Source organism: Macrobrachium rosenbergii, chromosome 7 (genome assembly GCF_040412425.1).
Source record: "Macrobrachium rosenbergii isolate ZJJX-2024 chromosome 7, ASM4041242v1, whole genome shotgun sequence".
NCBI lineage: Eukaryota > Metazoa > Arthropoda > Malacostraca > Decapoda > Palaemonidae > Macrobrachium > Macrobrachium rosenbergii.
The window spans coordinates 38,898,771-38,925,708 of record NC_089747.1 but is presented as its reverse complement, the minus strand read 5'-3'; the positions used below and the strand labels follow the sequence as shown (position 1 = coordinate 38,925,708).

Genomic DNA, 26,938 nt, shown 5'->3' with positions numbered 1-26,938 from the left:
ATACATACTTTGTTTTTGGAATGAAGAAATGCCAGATAATAATTAGTCCATTATAGGGTTAGGCATTACAACTCCTTGCATTCCCTTTGCTGCACCTCCTTTCATATTCTCCTTCTTCCATCATACTTTCCTCAACCCTCTTCTAACAATTCAAACCTTTCTACTCTCAATTTCCCTTCAGTGCTGAATGACCTCATAATCATAGGTCCCAGCGCTTGGCCTTTGATTTAAATTCTATTTTCTATTCCATTCTATCAATCACGCACCTTTTAGAACATACTAGATGCCCTAAATATGTAAATCTGGTGAATGCTAATATCTGTAACACAAATATGATAGGCTTAATAAAAAATCCGATTTTGGTTTCAAATTCATTTGTATTAAGGCTTGGGCCTGTATCGAATTGCTTTTATGGATGTATCGAGGTACAGCTGTTGTGACGCCAGTTTAAGCCGCCATAAATCAGTCAATCAATACAGAGATACCTTCAGTTTGTACTGAAACGACCGGACTACAAAATCGAAATTGGAAAAAAGGGATGCAAGCTTGGAAAGGGGTCAACCAGTGAACATTGAATTCTGTAAGTTTATCAATTACGAACATTTGTTTTTTTTATATGGTTTGTTAATCTTGCAAAAGGTACATTATCGTAATTTCCCAAGTCGAAAAATATTACTAAATTTGTAGGAATTGATTCAGTAACCAAAGTAAAGCATTATGTGATCAGCGATGACTCCCCTAGGAGGGGTGGTTAGTGCCGCCAGTGTACCTCACGCGGTGTACTGTAGGCATTACTTAAGGTTCTTTGCAGCGTCCTTCTGCCTAGCTGCAACCCCTTTCATTCATTTTACTGTACCTCCGTTCATATTATCTTTCTTCCATCTTACTTTCCACATATCTTCTGACATTGTGTTTTCCTTTCTGTTACACCTTTCAAACCTTCTTTACCCTCAATTAACCTTTCAGAGCAGAAGGACCTCATAGGTCCAAGAACTTGGCCTTTGGCCTAAATTTCATATTCCAGTTCCAATTCCTAAATCGGGTCAGAAACTGCCACATTTTTTAGGAATATTTTAAACACGTAGTTGGGCAGTCCATTAGAAAGTGCTAGCATATGTAAAAACAGTTATTTTTCAAAGGACACCATTTCAGAGTTAGTCTCAGATTTCAGTTTGATGTGCAGAGTCTGTTATGTTGAATAATGTATTTGTTCCTGTGAAATGTATAAAAACTAGTTTTTTTATGTAAATTAAAAACTGTGATTATGAAAACTCTCCCATTGACATGCTTGAAAAATTCCTATTTTATGTAAATGTTCGTCCTAATAATTGTTTGTTAGCAAAAGTTATCCACAGAAGTCAAGTACAGTATGTATGCTATGTACAGAGAGGTGTCAGTCAGTCTCTGGAATAATAAGTGGTGGATTTTACTTGTATTCTTTTTTACAAAGCATATATTGTACCTTACAGCAGCTACAGCAAAATATATTGCACTTAACGAAAGCTACAGCACAATACAGAATATTGGTGAATTTTTTAAGCCTGCTGCAGACCGTGGAACTTTGTAACCTTGTGTAAATGCTGACTTTTGATCATGAATACATAAACCCCTACATATGTTGAGGTTTACCAAACATCAGCAAAGTCTGCCAGATTAGTTGTCAGAGCTGACAGTCTCCCAAATCTCAGGCATTTGGTGTAATGATTCTTGATTAATATTTAGAAGTGAATCATCTCGGCAATGGCGCTGTATAGCAGTGGCTGTGAAATTAGTGTGTTCCCGAGAACAAGCTGCATTTAGTTTCTCGTAATAAGTCTGTATGGCTTTGAATAGTTTCAGATTAATGGAGTTTCCCTCTCTCTCTCTCTCTCTCTCTCTCTCTCTCTTTCTCTCTCTCTCTCTCTCTCTCTCTCTCTCTCTCTCTCGCAATGAGTTTTCGTGGCTTTGAACAACTGCAGTACAGTAAAGTGCTTTATAGTTTATGGTAATTTTGACATTTGGAAAGTGGGATAGTTTCAGATTAATGGGGTTTCTCTCTCTCTCTCTCTCTCTCTCTCTCTCTCTCTCTCTCTCTCTCTCTCTCTCTCTCTCTCTCAAGAAGTCTTCGCAGCTTCGACCAACTACAGACAAGTTTTTTATGGTTTACGGTAATTAAGGCTTTTGGAAAGTGAGATAGTTTCAAATCAGCGGGGCTCTCTCTCTCTCTCTCTCTCTCTCTCTCTCTCTCTCTCTCTCTCTCTCTCTCTCTCTCTCTCTCTCTCTCAATAAGTCTATGTGGCTGTGGACAACTACAGTAAAGTGTTTTATGGTGTATGGTAATTATGGAATTTGGAAAATGACAGTTTCAAATTAATGGTCCTCTCTCTCTCTCTCTCTCTCTCTCTCTCTCTCTCTCTCTCTCTCTCTCTCTCTCTCTCTCTCGTAATAAGTCTTCGTGGCTGTGGACAACTACAGTAAAGTGTTTTATGGTGTATGATAATTATGGAATTTGGAAAATGACAGTTTCACATCAACGGGTCTCTCTCTCTCTCTCTCTCTCTCTCTCTCTCTCTCTCTCTCTCTCTCTCTCTCTCTCTCTAAATTCCATATTCTATGCATTCTACTCAATAATGAAAGACATCATTTTATTTCAGATCGAGAACTGAATGGAAAATAAAACCTCTTCAAAGCCACCTTTGACCCCAAGAATGCTGGACTGAAATTTCAGATAAGTCTCCTTGAAATATTAAGTTTACTTATAAAATATGAAAGTTTTTGAATAATAAATCTATTTGTAATAATTTTACAGGTTTATGCTTTGGATAATTTAACAGTACATCGTTTTATAAACTATTATGTTTAATTTTTTGATCAATTGCTTTTGAAGTTAATTATGATTTTTCATTTTCGTAGGTTTTAAGAAATTCTAGGCATGGAAGTGGTATCGTTAGCATTTATTTCAGGTGTTGTAATTTATGATCTGTGGAATATTGTTAAGGTTATAGTGCTCCAAATCTCCCACCCTTACACTCCTAAGCCCATGTTATGGGTCATGTACATCAGAGAGGAACTAATTAAATTTACTGCCATCACTCAGATTTCTGCACTTTCTCGAACTTAAGTAACCTTGGCGTTACTTAAGGTTCCTTGCAGCATCCCTTCAGCCCTTAGCTACAACCCCTTTCATTCCTTTGACTGTACCTCCATTCACAACTCTTTCTTCCATCTTGCTATCCACCCTCTCCTGACAATTCTTTCACAGCTGCTTTGAGGTTTTCCTCCTGTTACCTTTCAAACCTCTCTACTCTCAATTTCCCTTTCAGCACTGAGTGACCTCACAGGTCCCAGTGCCTGGCCTCTGGCCTAAATTCTATACTTCATTCCATCTCTCAGATCTCTGCTCTTTCTCGAACTGAAGTAGCCATGTCTTTATTTTTTACATTTGCAAGCACCAGTTCATCCTTATTGTCTTGTCGTGGGGATTTTCTGTCGCTGAACCCAGCGTGGCATCAAATATAACTGCAACATGTCCAATATTGGAAGATGAAATTGCATGACATGAATCTTTTCCCTTGGAATTTTATGAGCTCCAAGGCTGTTAATCTCGGCTGGTTTCAACAGCAGGTTTGGAGGAGATTGGAGCAGATATCTGGCTGTGATTCCTTCCCAAATTGGAAAGAAGAATGCCACCCCCAGAGTTTCAGAAAAGGGCTTGATAATGTCATCCAGAGTTTCAGAAAAAAAGGCTCAATAGATTTTAGTTCCTTTTGCAGTATGTTTTCGAAATTTTGAAAGATTAAACAGTCGTTTGAATTTGTGTGCAATTACCTGTTGTATAATAACACTGACAGTCGTCATTAGTGTTCATGAGATGGCCGAATTATTTCTAAATTGTGTCTGAAGTATCCTCCTTGTTATATTAGGGAGTAAATAATTTCCAATGAGAGATTAAACAAAAAATAACAGGCAGATTTGAGTAACTGTAGTTAATTGTTGTTCAGTCTTCAAATACGGCCAATAATCTTAGCAGCTAAGTTTAAAAAGATCTGTATTACTTCATGTGTCCTGATTTTGGTCCTTAAAACTTAACCTTGACTTTTGAAAGATAATTTTTTACATTTTGGTCCAGATTCGTTACCCTTGGGGCATAATAGACACTAAAGAATACCCACTGCCCAATTTTGACGAGCTAGGAGTTAAGTGTCAGGGACTGATTGGTAACATATATAACCATTAGCTATGTCCACCATTCCTTACATACAGAAGGTAAGTGGAAACATCAAGATACCTTTAGTTTTTAGTTTTCTGTAAAAGAAAACTATTGTACCGGCTTTGTCTGTCCGTCCGCACTTTTTTCTGTCCACCCTCAGATCTTAGAAGCTACTAAGGCTATTGGGCTGCAAATTGGTATGTTGATCATCCACCCTCCAATCATCAAACATACCGAATTGCAGCCCTCTAGCCTCAGTAGTTTTCATTATTTTAAAAGTTGAAGTTAGCATAATCGTGCGTCTGGCAACGATATAGGCCAGGCCACCACGACCGCATGAGAATTTCATGGGCTCATACAGCATTATACCGACACCACCTAAAGATAGATTGATTTTCCGTGGCCTTGATTGTACGCTGTAGCGGTTGTACAGAAAACTCGATTGCGCATTTTTTACTTGTTTAAAGGTTGATATGTCTGGATTTTCTTAGGAACTGACTGGTAAAGTATAAAGGTATAAATCAGGTAATTCAGTATATGGCAAAACTTCCCACAGAGAGTTTTGTCTGGGTAACACGATACATTTTGTGACGAAAGTCATGGAATCTTCTATTGGAATAATCTTTCATTTTCGAGTTTGATGAATAAAACTTCAAAATAAAAGTTTCCCTAAACCGTTCGAAGAGGTTTGATGTCATATTGTGTAGCACATACTAAATCTTTGCCCTTTGTATTTTAAAAACTTACTTTTTCTTTATTTAAAAAGAAAATAAATGAATTAACAAATTAATATAATTTGTTAATTTATTTTTTTGTTCATGTTAGTTTACCTGTTAGTGGGGAAAATGTGTGTGAAATATGAGGACTTGGAATAGGGATAATGTTATTGAATGTTTGTTTATACACTAAAGTTTTTCTTTGCATAAGTTTATCTCTCTCTCTCTCTCTCTCTCTCTCTCTCTCTCTCTCTCTCTCTCTCTCTCTCTCTCTCTCTCTCTCTCAATATTCATTAAAAATGTGCTGACTTTTTAAAAAACTTAACTTGAAAGAAATTTCTCTCTCTCTCTCTCTCTCTCTCTCTCTCTCTCTCTCTCTCTCTCTCTCTCTCTCTCTCTCTCTCTCTCACAGAAGTTCATTAAAAATTTTGTTGACTTTTTAAAAACGTAAAATCTCATCTCTCTCTCTCTCTCTCTCTCTCTCTCTCTCTCTCTCTCTCTCTCTCTCTCTCTCTCTCTCTCTCTCAGGAAGTTCATCAAAAATTTGTTAACTTTTTTCCTCAAATCAACTGAACATGAAAGAAATTCTTGCTGGGAGGGACACAGTTGAATCTGACGGGAGTTAAAAAACCGTGAAATTGAAAGTCTAAAAGAGGACCTGAAAATGAATAACAGTGAAGAACAGAACAAAGGCGTTCTTAGGTTTAGTTGATGAACTTCTCACTGCCAATAGCCCCCAGTGTGTCTATGGGTTATCAGAGAAGCTTCTCAGATAGCTTAAAGTAACCTTCATTACGTTTGAAAAATTAACTTTATCAGATTTTGTCAGGTTGTATCCAAGCACAAGTAATCCATTTGACCTTACTGACCCCATTAAAAGTCTGCCTTCATAAGGCATGAGGTTATACTGTTAATCCCTTGGTATTTCTCTCCTGGTTGTGACTGACAACAGTCGACTAATCACAAGGTACATCATTCACTGCTTAGGACAACAAGGGCACTATGGAATTTATTAATTTTCTTAATTTATCTGTTTTTCTCATCACCTTTTGTTATTTCTTTCGAATGAACACCAGAAGATTCTCTGGAAGCTTGAATCTCAAGTCAGTGGCCCCTTTGGTGGGCTTGTTCCATATGAATAAGGTTCATCTTCTGAATAATAATAATAATAATAATAATAATAATAATAATAATAATAATAATAATAATAATAATAATAATAATAATAATAATAATAATAATGCTTCTTTCAAGTCAGTGGCCCCTTTGGTGGGCTTGTTCAATATGAATAGGGTTCATCTTTTGAATAATAATAATAATAATAATAATAATAATAATAATAATAATAATAATAATAATAATAATAATAATAATAATAATAATAATGGTTCCAAATGAACACCATATTCTTTGTAAGTTTGAATTTCAAGTCAATGCCCCTTTGGTGGGCTTGTTCCATATGAATAGGTTTCATCTTCTGGATAATAATAATAATAATAATAATAATAATAATAATAATAATAATAATAATAATAATAATAATAATTCAGAAAACAGCCACAGGCATATTTTTTCTAAGGGATCAAACTCTGGCCTCTGGATGGGGAGGTGAGGTTATTAACCATTGGGATCGAGATAACGCCAATTCATTTGTATTGCAGAGTGAATTTTCGTAACTGTTACCATTACTGAGATTAAACTGAGTATCAGAAAGAAATATACTGATTCATATGGTTCCTGAAGCCTGATTATAGCTAATCATGTCCTTATCTTGATGCCATGTAAACAAAAACACGACAATTCCACGATGTCATTAACGCATTTCTCGTTGTTCCAGGTGATCTAATTCCTGCAGGTTCTTCGAAGAGAGTTCTTGGAAGAAGCGATAGATGAGTTCTGGAGGAAATGATCAAGAGATATAGATCCCTCTAACGAAGGTAGGTGTTTAATGAAACGGGTGCCTGGGGAAATTGTTGTTGTTATTAAAATAGTTTTATCAAGCCACTGAGCTAATCCCCAACTCTCATAGGGCTGGCCAGAAGGATTTGTTTTTATTTATGTCATGGAAATGGATGGGACAGTACAATTGTTCAGATTTAACCCTAACTACAGGTTTAGAAGTTTTGATACACAGAAACTCAAACTAATGCAAATTACGTTTGCCCTGGGGTCTACGAGGGAATGACAATATTGAGAGTTAAGTTTATGGACTGTCAGAGCCAGTAGCTCTTAAAATTATCCTAAAAGGAAAGTTCATTTGATGAATAATAATTAAAGTAAGATAATGAATGAGTGAAGTAGATTTCTGTTGTATTAATAATTTTGACGTAAGTACAATATTGATCTTGCAAAATCTTCAAGCTATGTGAGACTGATTTAGAATATAACTAAACAGAAAGTAAACTTGATGAATAATAATCAAAATAAGATCATGAATCAGGGAAGCTGATTTCTGTCATATTCGTAATTTTGACGTAAGAACAACATTGATCTTGTTAGATCTTCAAGCTATGTGAGACTGATTTAGAATATAAGTAGACATAAAGTTAACTTGATGAATAATAATTACAAAATAAAAATTAATGAGAGAAAGGAGATTTCTGTTGTATTGATAATTTTGACGTAAGACCAATCTTGGCGTTGGGAAATGTTCAAGACGTGTAAGGCTGGTTTTGATTTTGTCTGCAGTTCCCTATATAATGTTGAATCAGTCCTAGTTTTTTTTTATATAAAATGGTTTGTTATTTGATGAGGACTGTGGGAGAGAAAGGTTTTGAGAACAGTAAATAGCTCTCTTCTGCAAATGCTTTAGTTAACCAGAGGAATACTAAGAGGATTTAAGACAAATTAGAGAGATTACGTGAAAATAATAAGACCTCTTGTTAATGTTATATCTAGCCTAGATAATAATAATAATAATAATAATAATAATAATAATAATAATAATAATAATAATAATAATAATAATAATAATAATAATGCAGTGGACTATTTGATATAGTTTTCCAGCTGAAACTTACACCAAATATTGTCTCACCTTTTTGCTAGTGAAATTGCATTTGCAATGCAATAATAATAATAATAATAATAAATAATAATAATAATAATAATAATAATAATAATAATAATAATAATAATAATAATAATAGATACAGTGGACTATTTGATATAATTTTCCAGTTGTAACTTACACTAAGAATCCTTTCACTTTTTTTGTTAGTGAATTTGCATTACAGTGCAATCTGTAATTATTAATTTGATATTTACTGCTGCTGAGACCAAAAAAATTGTAAGATATACTGTTTAAAAGACCACGGACATTCAGCACTGGTCTGAGAGGACCCTGTTTCATCTAAGGCCCTCTTAGTAAAGGAGCCTAATGTACAGGATACTTAGGGGCCTGGTTGTAGGGAATTATCTTTCGTCTTAATACTTTATAAGTCAAATGACCTCTGTGTGAACTGACTTCATTAACTACTGCTTCATCTTTTCAGGAAAGTCCCTACAATCTGCAAGTATAAATTGGACAGGTTTAGATATCTGTCTCACCTCGGAATTCCTACAAGAATCTGCTACGAAAGAAGAGTTCAACTTGAAGAGACAACTGCATCTTATTTACTTGGTCCTTATAAAGGGCATGACTGTGGTTGATTAATAGTGTCAACAGCAACTAATGACAAAATGATGTATAAAAATGGTCCCAGTTATATGAAAGTTAGAAATTGTCATACTCTAACAATTTCTTACCATTGATTGTCATGAAATCTTTATAAAGGGCCAGACTGGTGTTAATCACTGTTTCTGAGGACTAAGATGTGTAAAACATGGTTCCAGTAACATTGACAGAAACTGTCATACTTTTTATAGAGAGATTATAATCTTACCATCTTTCACTGTCAAAACTAGCACAGGGTTACATTTTGAATACTGTACAAGTGTTCGTTTAACAGGGTCATAATGGTGTCTGGTATCCCAAAGTTCAGTCGAGTTCAGCTGACTTTCTTGTCATTTTTAAGTGGGTTCTGTAAGAGTCCTCTGTCTTATGAGGGTAAATTTCTCGTCAGTTTAATATCAGCTGTACATAGTTCTGTTTCACTTGAATATAGTATCAGCTTAGGATTAGTTACAGGTAGCTCATCATATCAGGATACATAATTAATTTTTTTATCCATTCAAAGGTAGCTGCCTTGCGTACAACTTTTTTTTTTTTTGCTACATAGCAATCATAACAATTTAAAATCAACTGTCAAAAAATTCAGTCTACTCCAGGATACATAGCTATTATACCTAGATAACTTGTAAGTTTAAACATCTTTATCTCAGGATATAGATTTTACTCTTGAATTTCTTAGTAGTGTTAAAATCAGCTGTTAAATAGTTAATTGCTTTTCAGGATGCATAATTCTTCCGCATAATTCTCATTAATTCAATATCGGATATATCAGTTAGTTAAAAATGTTTCAGATTAAATAGTGTTTAACATAAATATCTTATCAGTTTAATGTCAGTTATTAGAAAATCGTGACAACATTTTGACACTCTTATATTGGAAGTCCAATATGTTTGAGGATAATTTTTTTAATCCTAGTTTTATATCACTCGTTGGGTAATGGACTTTTTGCTTTGAGTAGCAATATCCAGTATTACTTCATTATTAAATACATACTTGCCTGTACAGAGTTCACAAGAGATTAATGATAGGTTATTATTATTATTATTATCAGCCTTTTTCTTGAAGTTTATATATGATTAAAATAAGTTCAGCATTAAAAGAATAGGTTAGATTAACCTTATTGGATATCATGGTAGTGGTTAATGCAACTGGAGCCAGTTTTGTGGAATAAAACCCACGAGTATTGACCTGTGTGAAATAGGTAGCATTTTCAGCTCTCGTACAAATGATTCTGGATAAATTTCCTCAGGTCTTTTAGGTAGATAAACTAACTTCTCTTATTGTAGGGACTTGGAAATGAGCTTCACATACACTCCTTGTAGCCTTAATGCATTAATTAGTTGGTTTGCTATTGAATTATATAAGTTAATTTAAAATTATATTGTTTATAGCTTCTAAGTCTTGGGTAATTTTAGCCTTACAAAAGCACTGGTACTTTTAATTTACAGAGTTAGGTCAAGTAGAGGCTTTCTTTAATGTAGGAAGGACGTGACTGTCTGAAATATTTAAATATATACTGTACTTTCTAGGATACCACATATTTCAGAAATATTTCTTAACTTTATCTCAGTTTTCCTAACAAATGGAGAATCAGCCATTAGTTGTCAAGTGATTAAATGGTACTCTCTTAAATTTGTACAAAGTTTACCCCATGAAAATAATACATCTTCCTTAACATCGAACATAAAAGTTAATTGCTTAAGTACTGCTGAGTATCTTAGCAGAAGCATTGTGTTCATGGTATCTCTGCATATTTCAAGACACTGCTGGCATGGGAAGCACCCAAATTGAACGTGTTACTTTAATAACAGTTTTCTGGTGGTGTTCATATTATTGTAGGTTAGTGATTTAATAAGGAACCTCAAATTTTATTCCCTTTTAAGTGGAGTTTGCACTGCTGACAATGGTATTTAAGGTAGATGAATTATTAGCCATTTCCCTAGTCGAACGTATTACTTCTAAGATGATTTGATTTGACGAAAAATGATAGTTTAGGTAAATGAATCTATAAATAAACTTAAATTCAAAGTGTTGCTTGCTTAAAAAGTTTTGTTAATGTTATTTTAAGGTCACGAATAAGTAATTTCAAAACAGTTCTTTTAAGGGAGGAATTCGACAAGGATATTCTTGGTATATAAAGAATTAGAGCAAACTCAGTTATGAAAATGGTTTGTTCGTCTTAATGTTACCTTGATAAATAACCTATCTTGAAGGATTCAAACCATCATGAGCATTGGTCAATTAGTTTTTCACTTAAAGCAATAAATACTTTTAAATGTTGTTGTAAAATGGGAATTCAGTTCTTATTGGAAATCTTAGCAATCAGGTTAGTAAGTCACAGTCATATCTTGCCTTGTAAAATATCCAAGGAAGTACTAATTTACTATGCAAATTAGAGGAAGATAAGGTTGAAGAAGTTGAACAGGAAAGTGGGAGGAGACTAAAGGGATGGACAGTAAAAGGAAGATATTTAGTAGTCAGGTGATTTTTCTTGGAGGTAAACGTACTCTTAAGAATGACCCAGTATGAGGCCACGTCAGCAAGTGTGTATATAAAGTATAGATAATTTCAGGTATAGTTATTAAAAGTAAAATTTTAGCAGAAGTCTTTTGTCTTGATTTAGGAATAAAATCAGTTTGGACAAATGGTTATAGTTACATGTTAACCAGTTATGTCTTAGATGCTTGTGACTTTAGCACAAGTGGGTTGAGAAAATCAATTTGGTCAGTGGTTTTAGTTACAGGTTAACCAATTGAGAAAATCATATTTATTTATTTACAATTTCTATGTTTAGTCAATTTTAGAACCCTTGATGCTACAGTGTCTTGATATATGGAGATTTTTTTTGTAAATGTTAAGGTATAAATCATGTTTTTCTTTTTAGATGTTAACATATTTCTTACAATTCCCTTTGAATTTTAGTAATATAATCAAATCGATATTCAGTTAACTGTTTCTGTTAAAGATTAATTTAAAAATTTTAGTAATGGGAAAATTTTGTAATTGTAAAAAATGTAAATTTCTTTTATTGTACAGAGACTTTTGTATTTCAGCTTGTAGCTCAGTTCTCATCGAATCTTAACCTTTGTTTAGTTAGACAATGTAACTAGTGTCTTTTAGTTCTTAGAACGACAAAGAAAGGTTAATAGTTATGTAAAGAAAACTCTGATGATAATAGAAAAATTCAAGAAAATTATGACAATATCCACTGTCTCTTAGTCTATGGTATATCATGTGGACATTGCAGTCAAGTTTTGATTAACTGAATTTGGGACTTGTAACTAGAAAAATTGTATTCAGTGGCCAATGTCTGAGGAAATCTAAAGTACTAGTAATTTAACATGCAAAGGTATTACCCACAGAAACAGGATAGAGAAAAGAGATATTATTGTTAAATTGCTATAAATAATTTAGACATTGATCTAGCATATTCCTCTCTCCCTTTCCAGTCTTAACAGATTTACCATCTTTGTAAACTTATCATCACTTTACACTGTCAACCCCTTTGGGGGTTAGTGCCGTCAGTGCTACTCACACGGTGTACTGTAGGCGTTACTAAAGGTTCTTTGCAGCCCATTTCATTCCTTTTACTCTACCTCCATTCATATTTCTTTCTTCATGATACTCAACCTCCCCTAACAATTGTTTCATAGTGCAACTGCAAGGTTTTCCTCCTGTTATGCCTACCAAACTTTTCTATTCTCAATTTCCTTTCCAGTGCTGAATGACCTCATAGGTTCCAGTGCTAGGCCTTTGGCCTAAATTCTACATTCCATTCCACTACACGTTCAAGGTTATTCTTCAGTTTTCTGTAAAGTCTGTAACACAGAAACACTTCATTATATGCAGCATGACATGGAAACATTTTCTGTACTGTAGAAGCGGTTCTGATCACTTGAACACATGACATCAGAACACGTCAGGCCCCGTAGGGGGGGTTAGCGACGTCAGTGCACCTCAGGGGGCTCAGGCCCCTAGCTGCTGTAACCCCTTTCACTCCTTTTGCTGTACTTCCATTCATAATATCTTCCTTCCAACTTAGTATCCACCCTCTCCTAATAATTGTTTCATAGTGCAATTGCAAAAGAGTTTCCTCTTGTTACAAACTTTCAAACCTACCTACTTTCAAACCTACCCACTTTCAATTTCCTTTCTAGCGCTGAATGACCTTATAGGTCCCGGTGCTTTGCCTTGGGCCTAAACTCTATTTTCCATTTCGTTCCAGAACACCTCAGGCTACATGTTAAAATGGAATCTTCATAATTTGTTAATGAAGCCTTTCATACTTTACTTTAAACAGGTTTCATGTTCCTCTTTCTCTCTTGATTGTTTCACTGAGTCAGTTATTATTATTATTATTATTATTATTATTATTATTATTATTATTATTATTATTATTATTATTATTATTATTATTATTATTATTATTATTATTATTCAGTAGATGAAACCTATTCGTATGGAACAAGCCCACCACAGGGGCCACTGACTTGAAATTCAGGCTTCAAAAGAATATTAAAGTGTTCATTAGGAAGAATTAGGAGGAAGTAAAGTAAAATATAGATAGAAAAGATCCACTTATCAAAAAAAATAAAGATAGATAAAAAAGTATTAAAATGCAAGAAGAATAGTATTAGGGTAGTAATGCATTGCATTTTCTCTTGAACTAATGAAGTTTCAATTGCATGCTCCACTTGAAGCTGTCTTATACACCGGTCATGCTTTGAAGCATCATTGTACGCTTGACATGCTTTGCTGAAAGCCCTTAAACACACAATGTTCACTATCAAGGTCCTTTTGTTGTTCATCCCAACATAGGGATTGAGTACTTTACTTTTTCACAATTTCATTCTTAATGTTTTAATTTGTAACATTTTCATTCTCGTGAACCTCATTTTCACTCTCGTGAACCTCATTTTCACTCTCGTGAACCTCATTTTCACTCTAATGTACCTCATCTTCACTCTCGTGAACCTCATTTTCACTCTAATGAACCTCATTTTCACTCTCGTGAACCTCATTTTCACTCTAATGAACCTCATTTCACTCTAATGAACCTCATTTTCACTCTAATGAACCTCATTTCACTCTAATGAACCTCATTTTCACTCTAATGAACCTCATTTTCACTCTAATGAACCTCATTTCACTCTCGTGAACCTCATTTTCACTCTGGTGAACCTCACTCTAACATTCCCATTGGTGTTTAGTTGTTCCATGATCACAGTTATTTGAATCTTTGGCAATGCATTGTTACCCTAATGCTGGTCTCTTTGCATTTGATTACATTTTATCTATTTATTTATTTTGTCTTTTTTCATTTTAATAAGTGAGATCTCTTCTTTCTGTATTTCCCTTTACCTTCTCTTACTTCTTCCTAATGAGCACCAAGTTCTTTGGAAGCTTGAATTTCAAGTCAATGGCCCCTTTGGTGGGCTTGTTCCATATGACTAGGGTTCTTCTTCCTCTGAATAATAATAATAATAATAATAATAATAATAATAATAATAATAATAATAATAATAATAATAATAATAATAATAATAATAATAATATCAGGATATGAAATTATTGTAAATCTTTGCTTAAAGAGGTATTTGTGTACGTGACCTGATATCTGAGTGAATGTAATTTTTCTTGTTGTAAGTCAGGGAAGTTACTGCTTTGCAGTTTAAGTGAGTTTTTCATCTTAATTTCTTAGGAGAGAGGATTTTTATTGTGATTTCTGAGGATAGATGAGAACTGGAGCAGTGGTTTTAAATGTCAGTTCAGAAAACTTGGACAGTTTAAAAAAATTGTATGAATTAAGCTAATAATCAAAAGGAAGCTGAAATACTGAAGCCCTCATTCACATACACTGTGTATAGAAAACTGTAAATGTTGTTGATAAAACAAAAACTGGAATGATTCAAAATAAAGGACTCCTTGGAGCCAGAATTGCAGTGGCCCTAGGAGGGAGTGTCCTCAGCAGGAGGTATTGTAATAACCGGTCAGTTATCAGCCTCGGAGCCGACTCAAGGACCTGTTTCCCAAGCTGACAGCTGATTGTCGAGATGAGATATCTTTTATATGCTTCCCTTGTGCTGTCACAATCGTATTTCTGTTTTCTCTGTGACTGATAAAGAATGTTAGACCATTTCAAGTGGAAAAGGATCATGTTTAGGAGTCTAAGGGGAAATGTGGCAAGGTTTTACCATTAAGGCAAGCCTGAATGTACGTTTAATCTTATGACTGAATTTGTACGTAAGCAATTTCTTGCCTGGCATATGATGTCTTATGATATGGTGTACTAGTGAGCCTATAGATTTTTTACTGCAGGCTGTATAATGGCCAAAAAGTCTTAGTCAGTTTTCCTGCCTGAATTACATATAAGAAAATCTACGAATTTCATGGGGTCGTGTATTTAATCTCTTAGAAAATGGAGAAAAATTTAGCAAAAGACAAATGATTACAATGTATATATTTTCGAGGCTGTTGACCTTTGTATGGTTGGTTTTGGAGTGATAGAATTCTTGCCTTAGAACTCTGTGGATAAATTTCCTTAGGAATATATGTTGATATTATTTGATTGTCTTCAAAGGCATTTGTATATGATACCGGATTATTTTTCAATTTGAGTAACTGACTAAAATTGCTTTGTGTATTTAGATATAAAAATCCTTTATATGAATGACTTCAAATTCATAGATGATTGCGTAAGAGAAAATATCGTTTTGGGGGCTGAATTATCACTTTTCACTTAGAAGTTAACATATTCTTGAATTTAAATTAATAATGTAGGAAATTTAACTTGTAGAGTGTCTGTTACTGAGATTAGAAAGCTTATTTTCATGGGCAGAATTTTTTGCTGATGTTGAAATAGACTGACAGTATTACTTGCTGGGTTTTTTCAAAGGTGGTTTACATGAACTTGTTTAGAAAATGATTGATAATACGATTTATATCCACCCAGACGTCTAAGAGGTATAATTCAACCGTATCAGAACAAGTAGAAAGTAGTCATCCTTTGGTTGAGCATATGACAATACTTTTAGTTACATTCCGGACTCATGCAGCCGTTTCAAAGGGGGTATCAGCTTGGGGCTTAAACACCTCCTCGTCTCTGGCTTACATTTCATTCGTATAACTGACATAAAGAAGGGATAAATACCACAACAATGGCCATGTTTTTAGAGGATGTCTGAGAGACCTTACAAAGTTATAACATCGTCAGTGATTAGTAATAGGTTTGCAAATATGAATCTTGGAGGAATGTTCTTGAGTTTTGAAACGTGTTTGACAGGTGTATCAGGGTGGTGTTTGATGATGCATTCTTTGGTGTGGTGAAAAGGGTATAGGAATGTCACCAAATGCCATGCTTGGAGTTTTGTGGTTCTGTTAAATTTTCAGATTCACTGACTTCAAAAGATATTCAGATTTACTGATTTCAAAAGATATTCACATTTACTGATTTCAGAAGATATTCACATTTACTGACTTCAAAAGATATTCAGATTTACGGATTTCAAAAGATATTCAGATTGACTGAATTCGAAAGATATTCAGATTTACTGAATTCGAAAGATGATTTCGAGAACAATATTTTCCCTGTCTTTTGATAGACGATGAAGCTCCTCACTTCAGTTACCTTTCTAATTGAAGGCTTAACAGTAGACATTACTGATAAGTGAATTGCCCGTTTCATCCAAAGGTTACTCAATTGATGAATGCCAATTTTAGAGATGTTTAGCTCAGTTTATGATGGTTCGTTGATTACAGATGTTCTCTGGTTGCCTTTGAAGACTTGTTGCCAACAAAAATGTTAAAAATTGTTAAATGAGCTTTGAATTAGAACTAAAAGTCCATCATGTGACATGGTTATGTAATTGTGGTATTAAGGAACCTTCCCATTGCTCTAAAGATGGTTTTGTGAGTCTTACCTTGACACACAGAATTCACTGCAGTGATAAATGATTTTATAGTTACTATACCTGATCATGGATAACTTTTTTGAAGGTTGTATCAATATGAATATTGCATACTTTCTCCATTTTTGCACTGATGTGTAATTTACCTTTTCAAGATGTTAACTGAATTTGTACAGAGGCTTTCCTAGTTTTCCAAGTTATTTAGCAATTGTATTCAGGAAGACTACTGAAGATGTCTAGTTTAGGATTGAAATATCTTTTCCATCATGGTGGTAGTTTAAATCTCGGTCAAGGCCTTGCTTGTGATGTTTTGAAATTCAACGTGTTAGTTTATGGTGGTCGAGTCCTGTAATGAGACAGATGGATGAAAAGTTTGAAATATTATTATTATTATTATTATTATTATTATTATTATTATTATTATTATTATTATTATTATTATTATTATTATTATTATTATTATTATTATTATTATTATTATTATTATTATTATGGAGCAAGCCCATCACCAAAAGGGCCATTGACTTGAAATCCAAGAAGCTTCCAAAGAATATTATGGGGTTCATTCGAAAGAAGTAACTGATGGTGATGGGAAATATAGAAAGAGGAGATCAGTTATTAGAAAAAAAGAGATGAATTAACAAATAAAAACAAAATAATAATAATAATAATACTTAGCCTTAGGAAGCTTTAGTACGAAGTTGTGGTAAATATTATGTTCTCTTAAGTGTTGTATAGGATGTCTTGACCAGGTCTAAGTTATGATCCTAAAAATTACATTACCATTGAATTTCTTATTCAGGAAGTATAGGATTCGCACATTGTGCCGTCATGAGGATCTAGGTTTAGACCAAGGAAAAGTTAGGTCATAAAGGTGGAGTGTGGGATAGGGAGAGATTTGGTTCAGAAAGTTTGTCTGTGAACGTCTGGTTTTTTGGTGACAATAAATTTCATATTCAAGCCTAAGGTGCTCACAGTGGATTTAGTACTCAGCAGTTTATTTGTGATAGTGGAGTTTTTCAGAAATCACCTGGTGACAATGGAGTTAGTATTTACGTATTGGTGGATGACAGAGGGATTTGATTTTCAGATATTAATCTGTGACAGTGGGGTTTATCATTCAGTGGTTTTTTAGTTTGTAACAGACAAGTTTGATGTGAGTTAGTTTGTGATGTAGAAGTTTGAGACGAAGTTTGTTTACCCGTTTTATAATAAATTTGATTCCTGGTAATTTGGATTCTGGCCTTGTTGATGATAATTTGAAATATCTTTTTAGTGCAGAATGTATTTCGTCATTATTATTATTCGAGTTCATGATACTGTATAAGGTTTCCACCACAACATATATCAGTCGGTGTTTGATCGGTGTCTGGGATTCAGCTGGAATTCGGAAAGGTTTTAAATGCTCTATATTTTGGTTTAGAAAATCAGTTAGTTTAGTTTAGTTTAGTTTTGGAACTGGAGCATTAATTAACCTATGTTACTTTTACAATTCATGAAGCCTTAAGTTTCAGGAATTTTATGTTGAGACACTTTTGCTTTCAAGAAGTTTCTTCTTATGCAATGCTTTCATGCTTTCACTCTTAGAAAATCTGTGGAATTATGTGAACTTGATTCTCAGGAAGTCTGTTTCTTCGTGGCACCCTTCAGAAAGTCTTCGTTTATTTCTACATCTTTACATTTAGGAAGTGTGTTGTTTTGTAGCAGTATTGTGATTTAGAAAATGTTTTAGTTTGCAATATTTTCCCTAGAGAAGAAGTTAGGCTGTAGAGTTTTTTTTATTTATGATGTATTCTGTTCATAGTGGTTTTGCCCAAAGGAAGTCTGTCGACCTTAACGTTTTGCCTTCAGAAAGACTGTTAGCATTGATTCTTTGGCTTTCAAGGTGTCTGAGGCTGTGAGGTTTTGCCATAAAGTCTGTTATATTGTTATATTTTATGCTAGGAAGACTGTTAATTTGTGTTTTTTTTGCTAGAAAGACTATTAGATTGTGTTTTTTTGCTAGAGAGACTATTAGTATTTTTTTTTTTTGCTAGAGAGGCTATTAGTATCTATGTTTTTTTTGCTAGAAAGGCTATTCGTATATTTTTTTGCCAGAAACAGTGTGTGGTTTTGCTAGAAAGACTTATCAGTATATATTTTTTATTGCAAGGAAGACTATTCGTTTGTTTTTTTTTGGTTGAAAGACTATTAGTTTGTTGTTTGCTTGACAAATTGATAGTTTGAGTTTTTTCATGGACGTCTGCTATTAATTATTTTTGTGAGAATCTTTTTTTTGTCGTCTTGGAAGTCTTGTTAGTTTGTGTTTTTGAGGCAGAAAGTTTGCTAGTTTCGAACAGATTCGGCTCGGGCTTTAGAAATCAGTTTGTATTTTTTTAAAGGTAGAAAGTCTGTTTCTGAGGTAGAAAGTCTGTTTCTGAGGTAGAAAATGTGTTTTTAAGGTAGAAAGTCTGTTTTTTTAAGGTAGAAAGTCTGTTTCTGAGGTAGAAAGTCTGTTTCTGAGGTAGAAAGTCTGGTTTTTTCAACTAAGTTTTTTTTTTAGGTAAAAGACTTTTTTGAGGTAGAAAGTGCTTTTTTTAAAAGTAGAAAGTCTATATTTTGAGGTAGATATACAATTACGTGGCTAGAAAGCATTCTGGTTCGTAATTCCTTTGTGTTTTGGCTATAAAATCTTTTATTGATGTCTTTTGGCTGTCTATTCAACTATGTTGTGTGTGTGTGTGTGTTTTTGCCTAAAAAGTCTGTCTATATTTGTCTGTAATGTCTATTAGTCAGGAAAGTATTCCGAGGATTCATGAACGGCTTGAAATCTCTTTCATATCTTGTGAGTTTTAGTCTCGGAAAGTCTTTTTGGTTCGTGAGGCCATCATCATGAAATTCTGTTAGTATGTGAGAGTTTTGGTAAAAAGTGTAAGTTTGGAATGTTTTTTTTACTTGGAAGATACTTTTGCCTAAAAGGTGTCAGACTGGGAGAGATTTTTGCTAAAAGTGCGTCAGTTTGCCAGAGATTTTTGCCTGAAAAGTGTCAGTTGAGAGAGATTTTTGCTCAGTGGCAGATTTGGGGTGATTTTTTGCCTCAGTTGTTATTTCGAAGTTTTTTTCTATTAAGTGCTTATGGAAGAGTTTTTTTGGTTAGGAACTGTGATAGACTGGTTAGGTTTTATGGCAAAAAAGTGTGTCCATTTTAAGGATGTTGTGTCTAGAAAGGAAGTTAGGTACAGTGAGTCTGGGTGAGGTTTTCTTGAAGGAATTCTGTTCATTCAGGGTTTTGTGTTGCCTTGCAATTATTTATTTGCTTTCGTTTGTGTTTGGTTAGAAATCTCGTTGGTTTGTAAGTTTTTAACCCTAAAATTATCAGCTTACGAGATTTTTCCTCAAGTCATTTAGTAGGATTTTTTACATAGTAAGTTTGTATTTGTTGTCCTAAATAATTTGTTAGTAAACGAGAATGTTAGTTTCTCTTAGAATGGTGATTTTATTTGCCTATCAAGTTTGTCAGTTTAAGAGTTTTTCCCCAGAAAATTGAGTTCTCCCAAAATCGAGTATGTTTGTGACTTTTTTTTTTTTGCCCATGAAAGTTCTTTATCTAGAAAGAATCAGTTCGAATATCTTTTCCTACAAAGTAGATAAATTGGGGAAAATTTCCCAAGTACAGTGTTTTTCCTATATAGTCTGTCAGTGTTTTGCTAGCAATACTTACAAGAAATAGAGGTTTGGTATTCTCTTGGAAATGTTGGGATGTAAAGAACTAGGAGTTTAGCAGCCGAGTAAATGCATAATTTCGTTTCTGGAACAGGAATAAGGTTTTGTATAATTCTCCTTAATAACAGACGAAAGTTGCCGTAATACGTTTCATCACTTTGCAACAAATGTAAAATCTGGGTAAAATATCATGCTTATAAAAGTTTCTAAAAGGCCTGTTATTATTGTTGCAAAAAAAGAGCTAAAAGGTCAAGAAAGTGTCATTCTTTCTAACCAATAAAACAGGTTTGAAGTAAGCTTACTTCAAACCTGTTTTATTGGTCAGAAAGAAAGATAATTTCTTGATCTTTTATCCCAGTTCTTCATGATTTTAATTTTATTAACCAGTGCTCTTCAGTCATGACTGTAGCAGTGGTGGTCCTGTCCTAATGGTCAGCATGAAAAGGCAGTATTTATTATTGTGTAGTTCTGTTCTGGTGATCAATACAAAGTCTTAAGTTTCAAGTGTCTTGTAGCCTTGCTCTAGTGAGCGTGTGAAACAATAGTTTAGGTTTGTAGGCCTTTTCGCAGCCTTGTCGCCTTGTTCAAAATACAACAGCAGTTTTTATACCAGTGTGGTCCTATTCTGATAATTAAAAATTAAAAGAAAACAGCAGTTTTTAATAGTGTGGTCATATTTGATAAAAAACAGGGTTTTTATAGTCATATTTGAAACAAAAAAAATTCTTAATCTTGCAGCCTTGTTCTGGTATTCAGTACAAAACTGCAGTTTTCAAAGTCTTGTAAAAACTGAAATCTGAAATGTTAGAGGTAATATCCAATCTCCAAAGAACCCGAAGGAATGCTCCGACCAGTGTTGAACATTCTTCTCTAATTACCTGGCAATGGGATGACTTTGTAAGGCATTATCACACAGGAACTAAACTGGCCTGGTGGTCCACGTGTACGGTGAAGGCTGACGTTAGTCCGACCTGCTGTCCTGCTGGGGGAGGAAGAACTCAGGGCAGGGGGACAGTAGCCTTGCACGTCTCCGACCATTTACCCGACTCAATCGCTTATATTGAATGGTGTCTTTAGCCCTAAAAGACGAACTGGTGGTTTTTTCGGGGAGGGGGGGATGCCGCAAGGCACGCTTGTTCCGCCGAAGGCGTTTGGGTCACTCGTCTGCTTTTGGGGGGACTGTGTGTGTCTTCGTGTAATTGATTGCTTTTGTTGTAACATAAACTAAAGGATGACTTGTTCTGAATAAAGTTGATTGAATTTTGTCGCCAGTTTACTTGTTAAATTCCTGTAATTCTAATAATGTTCAGAGAGAGATCTGAAAAGAATATAGATGAAGATTCATACTTAGCAAATAGATATTATTGACAGAATTTAAAAAATCATGTAAACTGCTATTAGTAAAGGTAGAACCATGTTAAATATAACTTTAATGCTTTAGGTCATAAGATTTAATAATGAATGATTTTAAAAAATTATGCACAAAAATCAATATTGTGAGTTTTTAACTATTTACTTCTTCATAAGGTGTTATTTTGTGAAACATTCAAAATCAGTATGATAGTTTAAAAAGCACAGAATAAAAATCAGAAGTGACAGTTTAAGTTTTAATGAGATTACTGTATCTAAGAGGAATCAAGAGTTTGAAGTCATCCGTACAGAGTATTTGTATATCTTGATGGGAGGCAAGGGAATATTTCCGACAATTTAGCCTTTTGCTGTCAAATATTACATCTAGTAGAGTGCAGGTGGCAGAATTAAAGTCGGCCGTGCTTATAAACATTGCTAGGCTTCAATTTTGCCATCGTTGCTTACACCTGATTGAAAAATTTAACGGCAAAGTGCTAGAACATGGCAAAGAAATATGTTGTCTTGAGCACCTAAAACACACAAGTTATTTTAGTTAGCCCCAAATTGAGAAACTAGACAGTTTCCTATATAAATATCTCTGAAAATAAAGGTAAATATCCATATGTATTTATATTGACAAGTTAATTATCCATCAAAGCTCTAAGTCAAAAAGTAGATTAGCTGCAAAGTCAATATAGAAATGGCTAAGACGCTCAAGAATATATTTATCGTAGTTAGTGTTATTATGCTGAACGTTCCTCCATTTTCTATGAGGTTGAATAAACAAAAGAATCCCATTTTTTATAACAAGACGTGGAAGAGATCCCTTGCTGAGAAGTCTCAAGGAAAAACGGAACAATGAAAATGTATGTGAAATCTCCGTAGATTTTCTCATATGTCATTCGGTGGGGGAACTGGACTAGGCTTTTACAGGCTAGAAAGTCTGTGGTAAAATATCTACGGGATTTTCACGCCACCTTTCGTAAGACCCCATACGTCCAGGCAAGTTGATTCCTTAAGTACAAAGCCAGCCATAAGCGTGACGTCATCAAGGCTTACCTTTGTGGTATAACCTAACCCCTTAGACTTCCAACAATTCTCTTTCCCATTTGAAAAAGCGCCAACATTCTTCAGCAGTCAAGAGAAAATGGGAATACATCCGGGATAGCACAAGGAGAGTATATAATGGATAACTCATTTCGGCAGTCAGCTGTTAGCTTAGGAAACAGGTCTTTGAGTCGGCTCTTCGGCTGATAACTGGGTGGTTATTATAATACCTCCTGCTGGGGGCGCTCCCTCCTGGGGTCATTGCAATGCTGGTTCCGAGAGTAAAAAAAAAAATTTTATTTCATTACTCTGAATCACACCTGGATTCTAAATTGTATTTTTTAGGTTTAAATAAAATAGCGTCCGGTTACTCTATGGTTTTATTTCCTCCGTAACTTACATACTTTTGATAATACAGAAATCTTGTCATTGCATTGAGAGAGGGTTGGTTAATGGGTATGCTTTAGTTAAGTCTACTTAACAGGTATATATTGGACTCTACCGCAGTCTACCTTGTCTCTAAAGTAGACTTAATTTAGACTTATCTACATGGCTACAAAAGCTTGAATGAATCACTATGTACTCGAGGCTGTCGTGAATTAGATCGTCTTAGAATAATTCAAGCAACTTTCTGATTTTGCCTTCTAATCGAAACATTCTATGCAAATCGAGTTAAAACTGCTTTATTATTGTTCTTAAATCTACTGCATCATTCTTACTAATAAACCTAAATTTTAGTATTTTTTAAAAATGGTTTCTAAAACACTATCTTGAACCTTATTCCTTATATATTTCTTGATTATAAAGTAAGTTCATTCTTAACTAGTTCATTTTCTTAATTATTTCATTTATTTTGGTATTTTTAAGGAACTAAAACCCTATCTTCAATCCTTATATTTCTTGATTACAAAGTAAGTGCATTCTTAACTAGTTCACTTTCTTAATTCATTGATTTTGGTATTTTTAAACAATTTTTTTCTAAAACCCTATCTTTAACTTTCTTATATTTCTTTATTATAAATTAAGAGCATTCTTAACTAGTCCACTTTCTTAATTCATTGATTTTGGTATTTTTGAAAAATTTTTTTCTAAAACCCTATCTTTAACTTTCTTATATTTCTTTATTATAAATTAAGTGCATTCTTAACTAGTCCACTTTCTTAATTACCTCATTTATTTTGATATTTCTAAAGAATTCTTTCTAAAACCCTATCTTTAACTTCCTAATATTTCTTGATTATAAATTAAGAGCATTCTTAACTAGTCCACTTTCTTAATTACCTCATTTATTTTGATATTTTTAAAGAACTCTTAAAACAAAATTATTAACCTAATTCCTAGGCTTGAGGTGCTCTGCCAAAGAGCTTCACAAGCAATTCTCTGAAAAAGACTTTCTTTGACCCTGACTGGGTATCTGAAAAAACTGACTTTCCTTGACCCTGACTGGGTATCTGAAAAAACTGACTTTCCTTGACCCTGACTGGGTATCTGACCCTGACTGGGTATCTGAAAAAACTGACTTTCCTTGACCCTGACTGGGACTATCTGAAAAAAAAACTGACTTTCCTTGACCCTGACTGGGTATCTGAAAACTGACTTTCCTTGACCTGACTGGGGTATCTGAAAAACTGTTTCCTTGACCCTTCCTTGACCTGACTGGGTATCTGAAAAACTGACTTTCCTTGACCCTGACTGGGTATCTGAAAAACTGACTTTCCTTGACCCTGACTGGGTATCTGAAAAACTGACTTTCCTTGACCCTGACTGGGTATCTGAAAAAACTGAAAAACTGACTTTCCCTTGACCCTGACTGGGTATCTGAAAAAACTGAACTTGACCCTGACTTGAAAAACTGACTTTCCTTGACCCTGACTGGGTATCTGAAAAAACTGATCTGAAAAACTGACTTTCCTTGACCCTGACTGGGTATCTGAAAAACTGACTTTCCTTGACCCTGACTGGGTATCTGAAAAAACTGACTTTCCTTGACCTGACTGGGTATCTGAAAAAAACTGACTTTCCTTGACCCTGACTGGGTATCTGAAAAAACTGACTTTCCTTGACCCTGACTGGGTATCTGAAAAAACTGACTTTCCTTGACCCTGACTGGGTATCTGAAAAACTGACTTCCCTTGACCCTGACTGGGTATCTGAAAAAACTGACTTTCCCTTGACCCTGACTGGGTATCTGAAAAAACTGACTTTCCTTGACCCTGACTGGGTATCTGAAAAAACTGACTTTCTTGACCCTGACTGGGTATCTGAAAAACTGACTTTCCTTGACCCTGACTGGGTATCTGAAAAAACTGACTTTCCTTGACCCTGACTGGGTATCTGAAAAAACTGACTTTCCTTGACCCTGACTGGGTATCTGAAAAAACTGACTTTCCTTGACCCTGACTGGGTATCTGAAAAAACTGACTTGCCTTGACCCTGGCTGGGTATCTGAAAAACTGACTTTCCTTGACCCTGACTGGGTATCTGAAAAAACTGACATTCCTTGACCCTGACTGGGTATCTGAAAAAACTGACTTTCCTTGACCCTGACTGGGTATCTGAAAAAACTGACTTTCCTTGACCCTGACTGGGTATCTGAAAAACTGACTTTCCTTGACCCTGACTGGGTATCTGAAAAACTGACTTTCCTTTATGAACCCTGACTGGGTATCTGAAAAAAACTGACTTTCCTTGACCTGACTGGGTATCTGAAAAAACTTTCCTTGACCCTGACTGGGTATCTGAAAAAACTGACTTTCCTTGACCCTGACTGGGTATCTGAAAAACCTTGACCTGACTTGACTTTCCTTGACCCTGACTGGGTATCTGAAAAAAACTGACTTTCCTTGACCCTGACCCTGACTTTCCCTTGGACTGGGTATCTGAAAAACTGGGTATCTGAAAAAACTTTCCTTGACCCTGACTGGGTATCTGAAAAAACTGACTTTCCCTTGACCCTGACTGGGTATCTGATTTCCTTGACCCTGACTGGGTATCTGAAAAAACTGACTTTCCTTGACCCTGACTGGGTATCTGAAAAAACTGACTTTCCTTGACCCTGACTGGGTATCTGAAAAACTGACTTTCCTTGACCCTGACTGGGTATCTGAAAAACTGACTTTCCTTGACCCTGACTGGGTATCTGAAAAAACTGACTTTCCTTGACCCTGACTGGGTATCTGAAAAAACTGACTTTCCTTGAAAAAAAAACTGACTTTCCTTGACCCTGACTGGGTATCTGAAAAAACTCACTGACATTCCTTGACCCTGACTGGGTATCTGAAAAAACTGACTTTCCCTTGACCCTGACTGGGTATCTGAAAAACTGACTTTCCTTGACCCTGACTGGGTATCTGAAAAACTGACTTTCCTTGACCCTGACTGGGTATCTGAAAAAACTGACTTTCCTTGACCCTGACTGGGTATCTGAAAAAACTGACTTTCCTTGACCCTGACTGGGTATCTGAAAAAACTGACTGGGTATCTGAAAAAACTGACTTTCCTTGACCCTGACTGGGTATCTGAAAAAACTGACTTTCCTTGACCCTGACTGGGTATCTGAAAAACTGACTTTCCTTGATCTGAAAAAACTGACTTCCTTGAAAAAAACTGACTTTCCTTGACCCTGACTGGGAAAACTGACTTTCTTGACCCTGAATCTGAAAAAACTGACTTTCCTTGACCCTGACTGGGTATCTGAAAAAACTGACTTTCCTGACCCTGACTGGGTATCTGAAAAACTGACTTTCCTTGACCCTGACTGGGTATCTGAAAAAACTGACTTTCCTTGACCCTGACTGGGTATCTGAAAAAACTGACTTTCCTTGACCCTGACTGGGTATCTGAAAAAACTGACTTTCCTTGACCCTGACTGGGTATCTGAAAAAACTGACTTTCCTTGACCCCTGACTGGGTATCTGAAAAACTGACTTTCCTTGACCCTGACTCTGAAAAAACTGACTTTCCTTGACCCTGACTGGGTGAAAAACTGACTTTCCTTGACCCTGACTGGGTATCTGAAAACTGACTTTCCTTGACCCTGACTGGGTATTCTGAAAAACTGACTGACCCTGACTGGGTATCTGAAAAACTGACTTTCCTTGACCCTGACTGGGTATCTGGGACTTTCTTGACCCTGACTGGGTATCTGAAAAAAACTGACTTTCCTGACCCTGACTGGGTATCTGAAAAACTGACTTTCCTGACCTGACTGGGTCTGAAAAAACTGATGACTGGGTATCTGAAAAAACTGACTTTCCTTGACCCTGACTGGGTATCTGAAAAAACTGACTTTCCTTGACCCCGACTGGGTATCTGAAAAAACTGACTTTCCTTGACCCTGACTGGGTATCTGAAA

At 35.0% G+C, this 26,938-nt stretch overlaps 1 protein-coding gene across 1 annotated transcript in view; it reads right to left on the bottom strand.

Annotated features, from left to right (window-relative positions):
* Positions 1 to 6,718: 6,718 nt before the first annotated feature.
* The window catches only part of LOC136840403 (uncharacterized), a 35,255-nt gene continuing 15,035 nt past the window's right edge, over positions 6,719 to 26,938 (bottom strand). The window contains exon 7 of the mRNA XM_067107083.1: positions 6,719 to 6,801. Within this exon, the coding sequence (XP_066963184.1) occupies positions 6,719 to 6,801 (83 nt within the window). The remainder of the gene's footprint in view (positions 6,802 to 26,938) is intronic.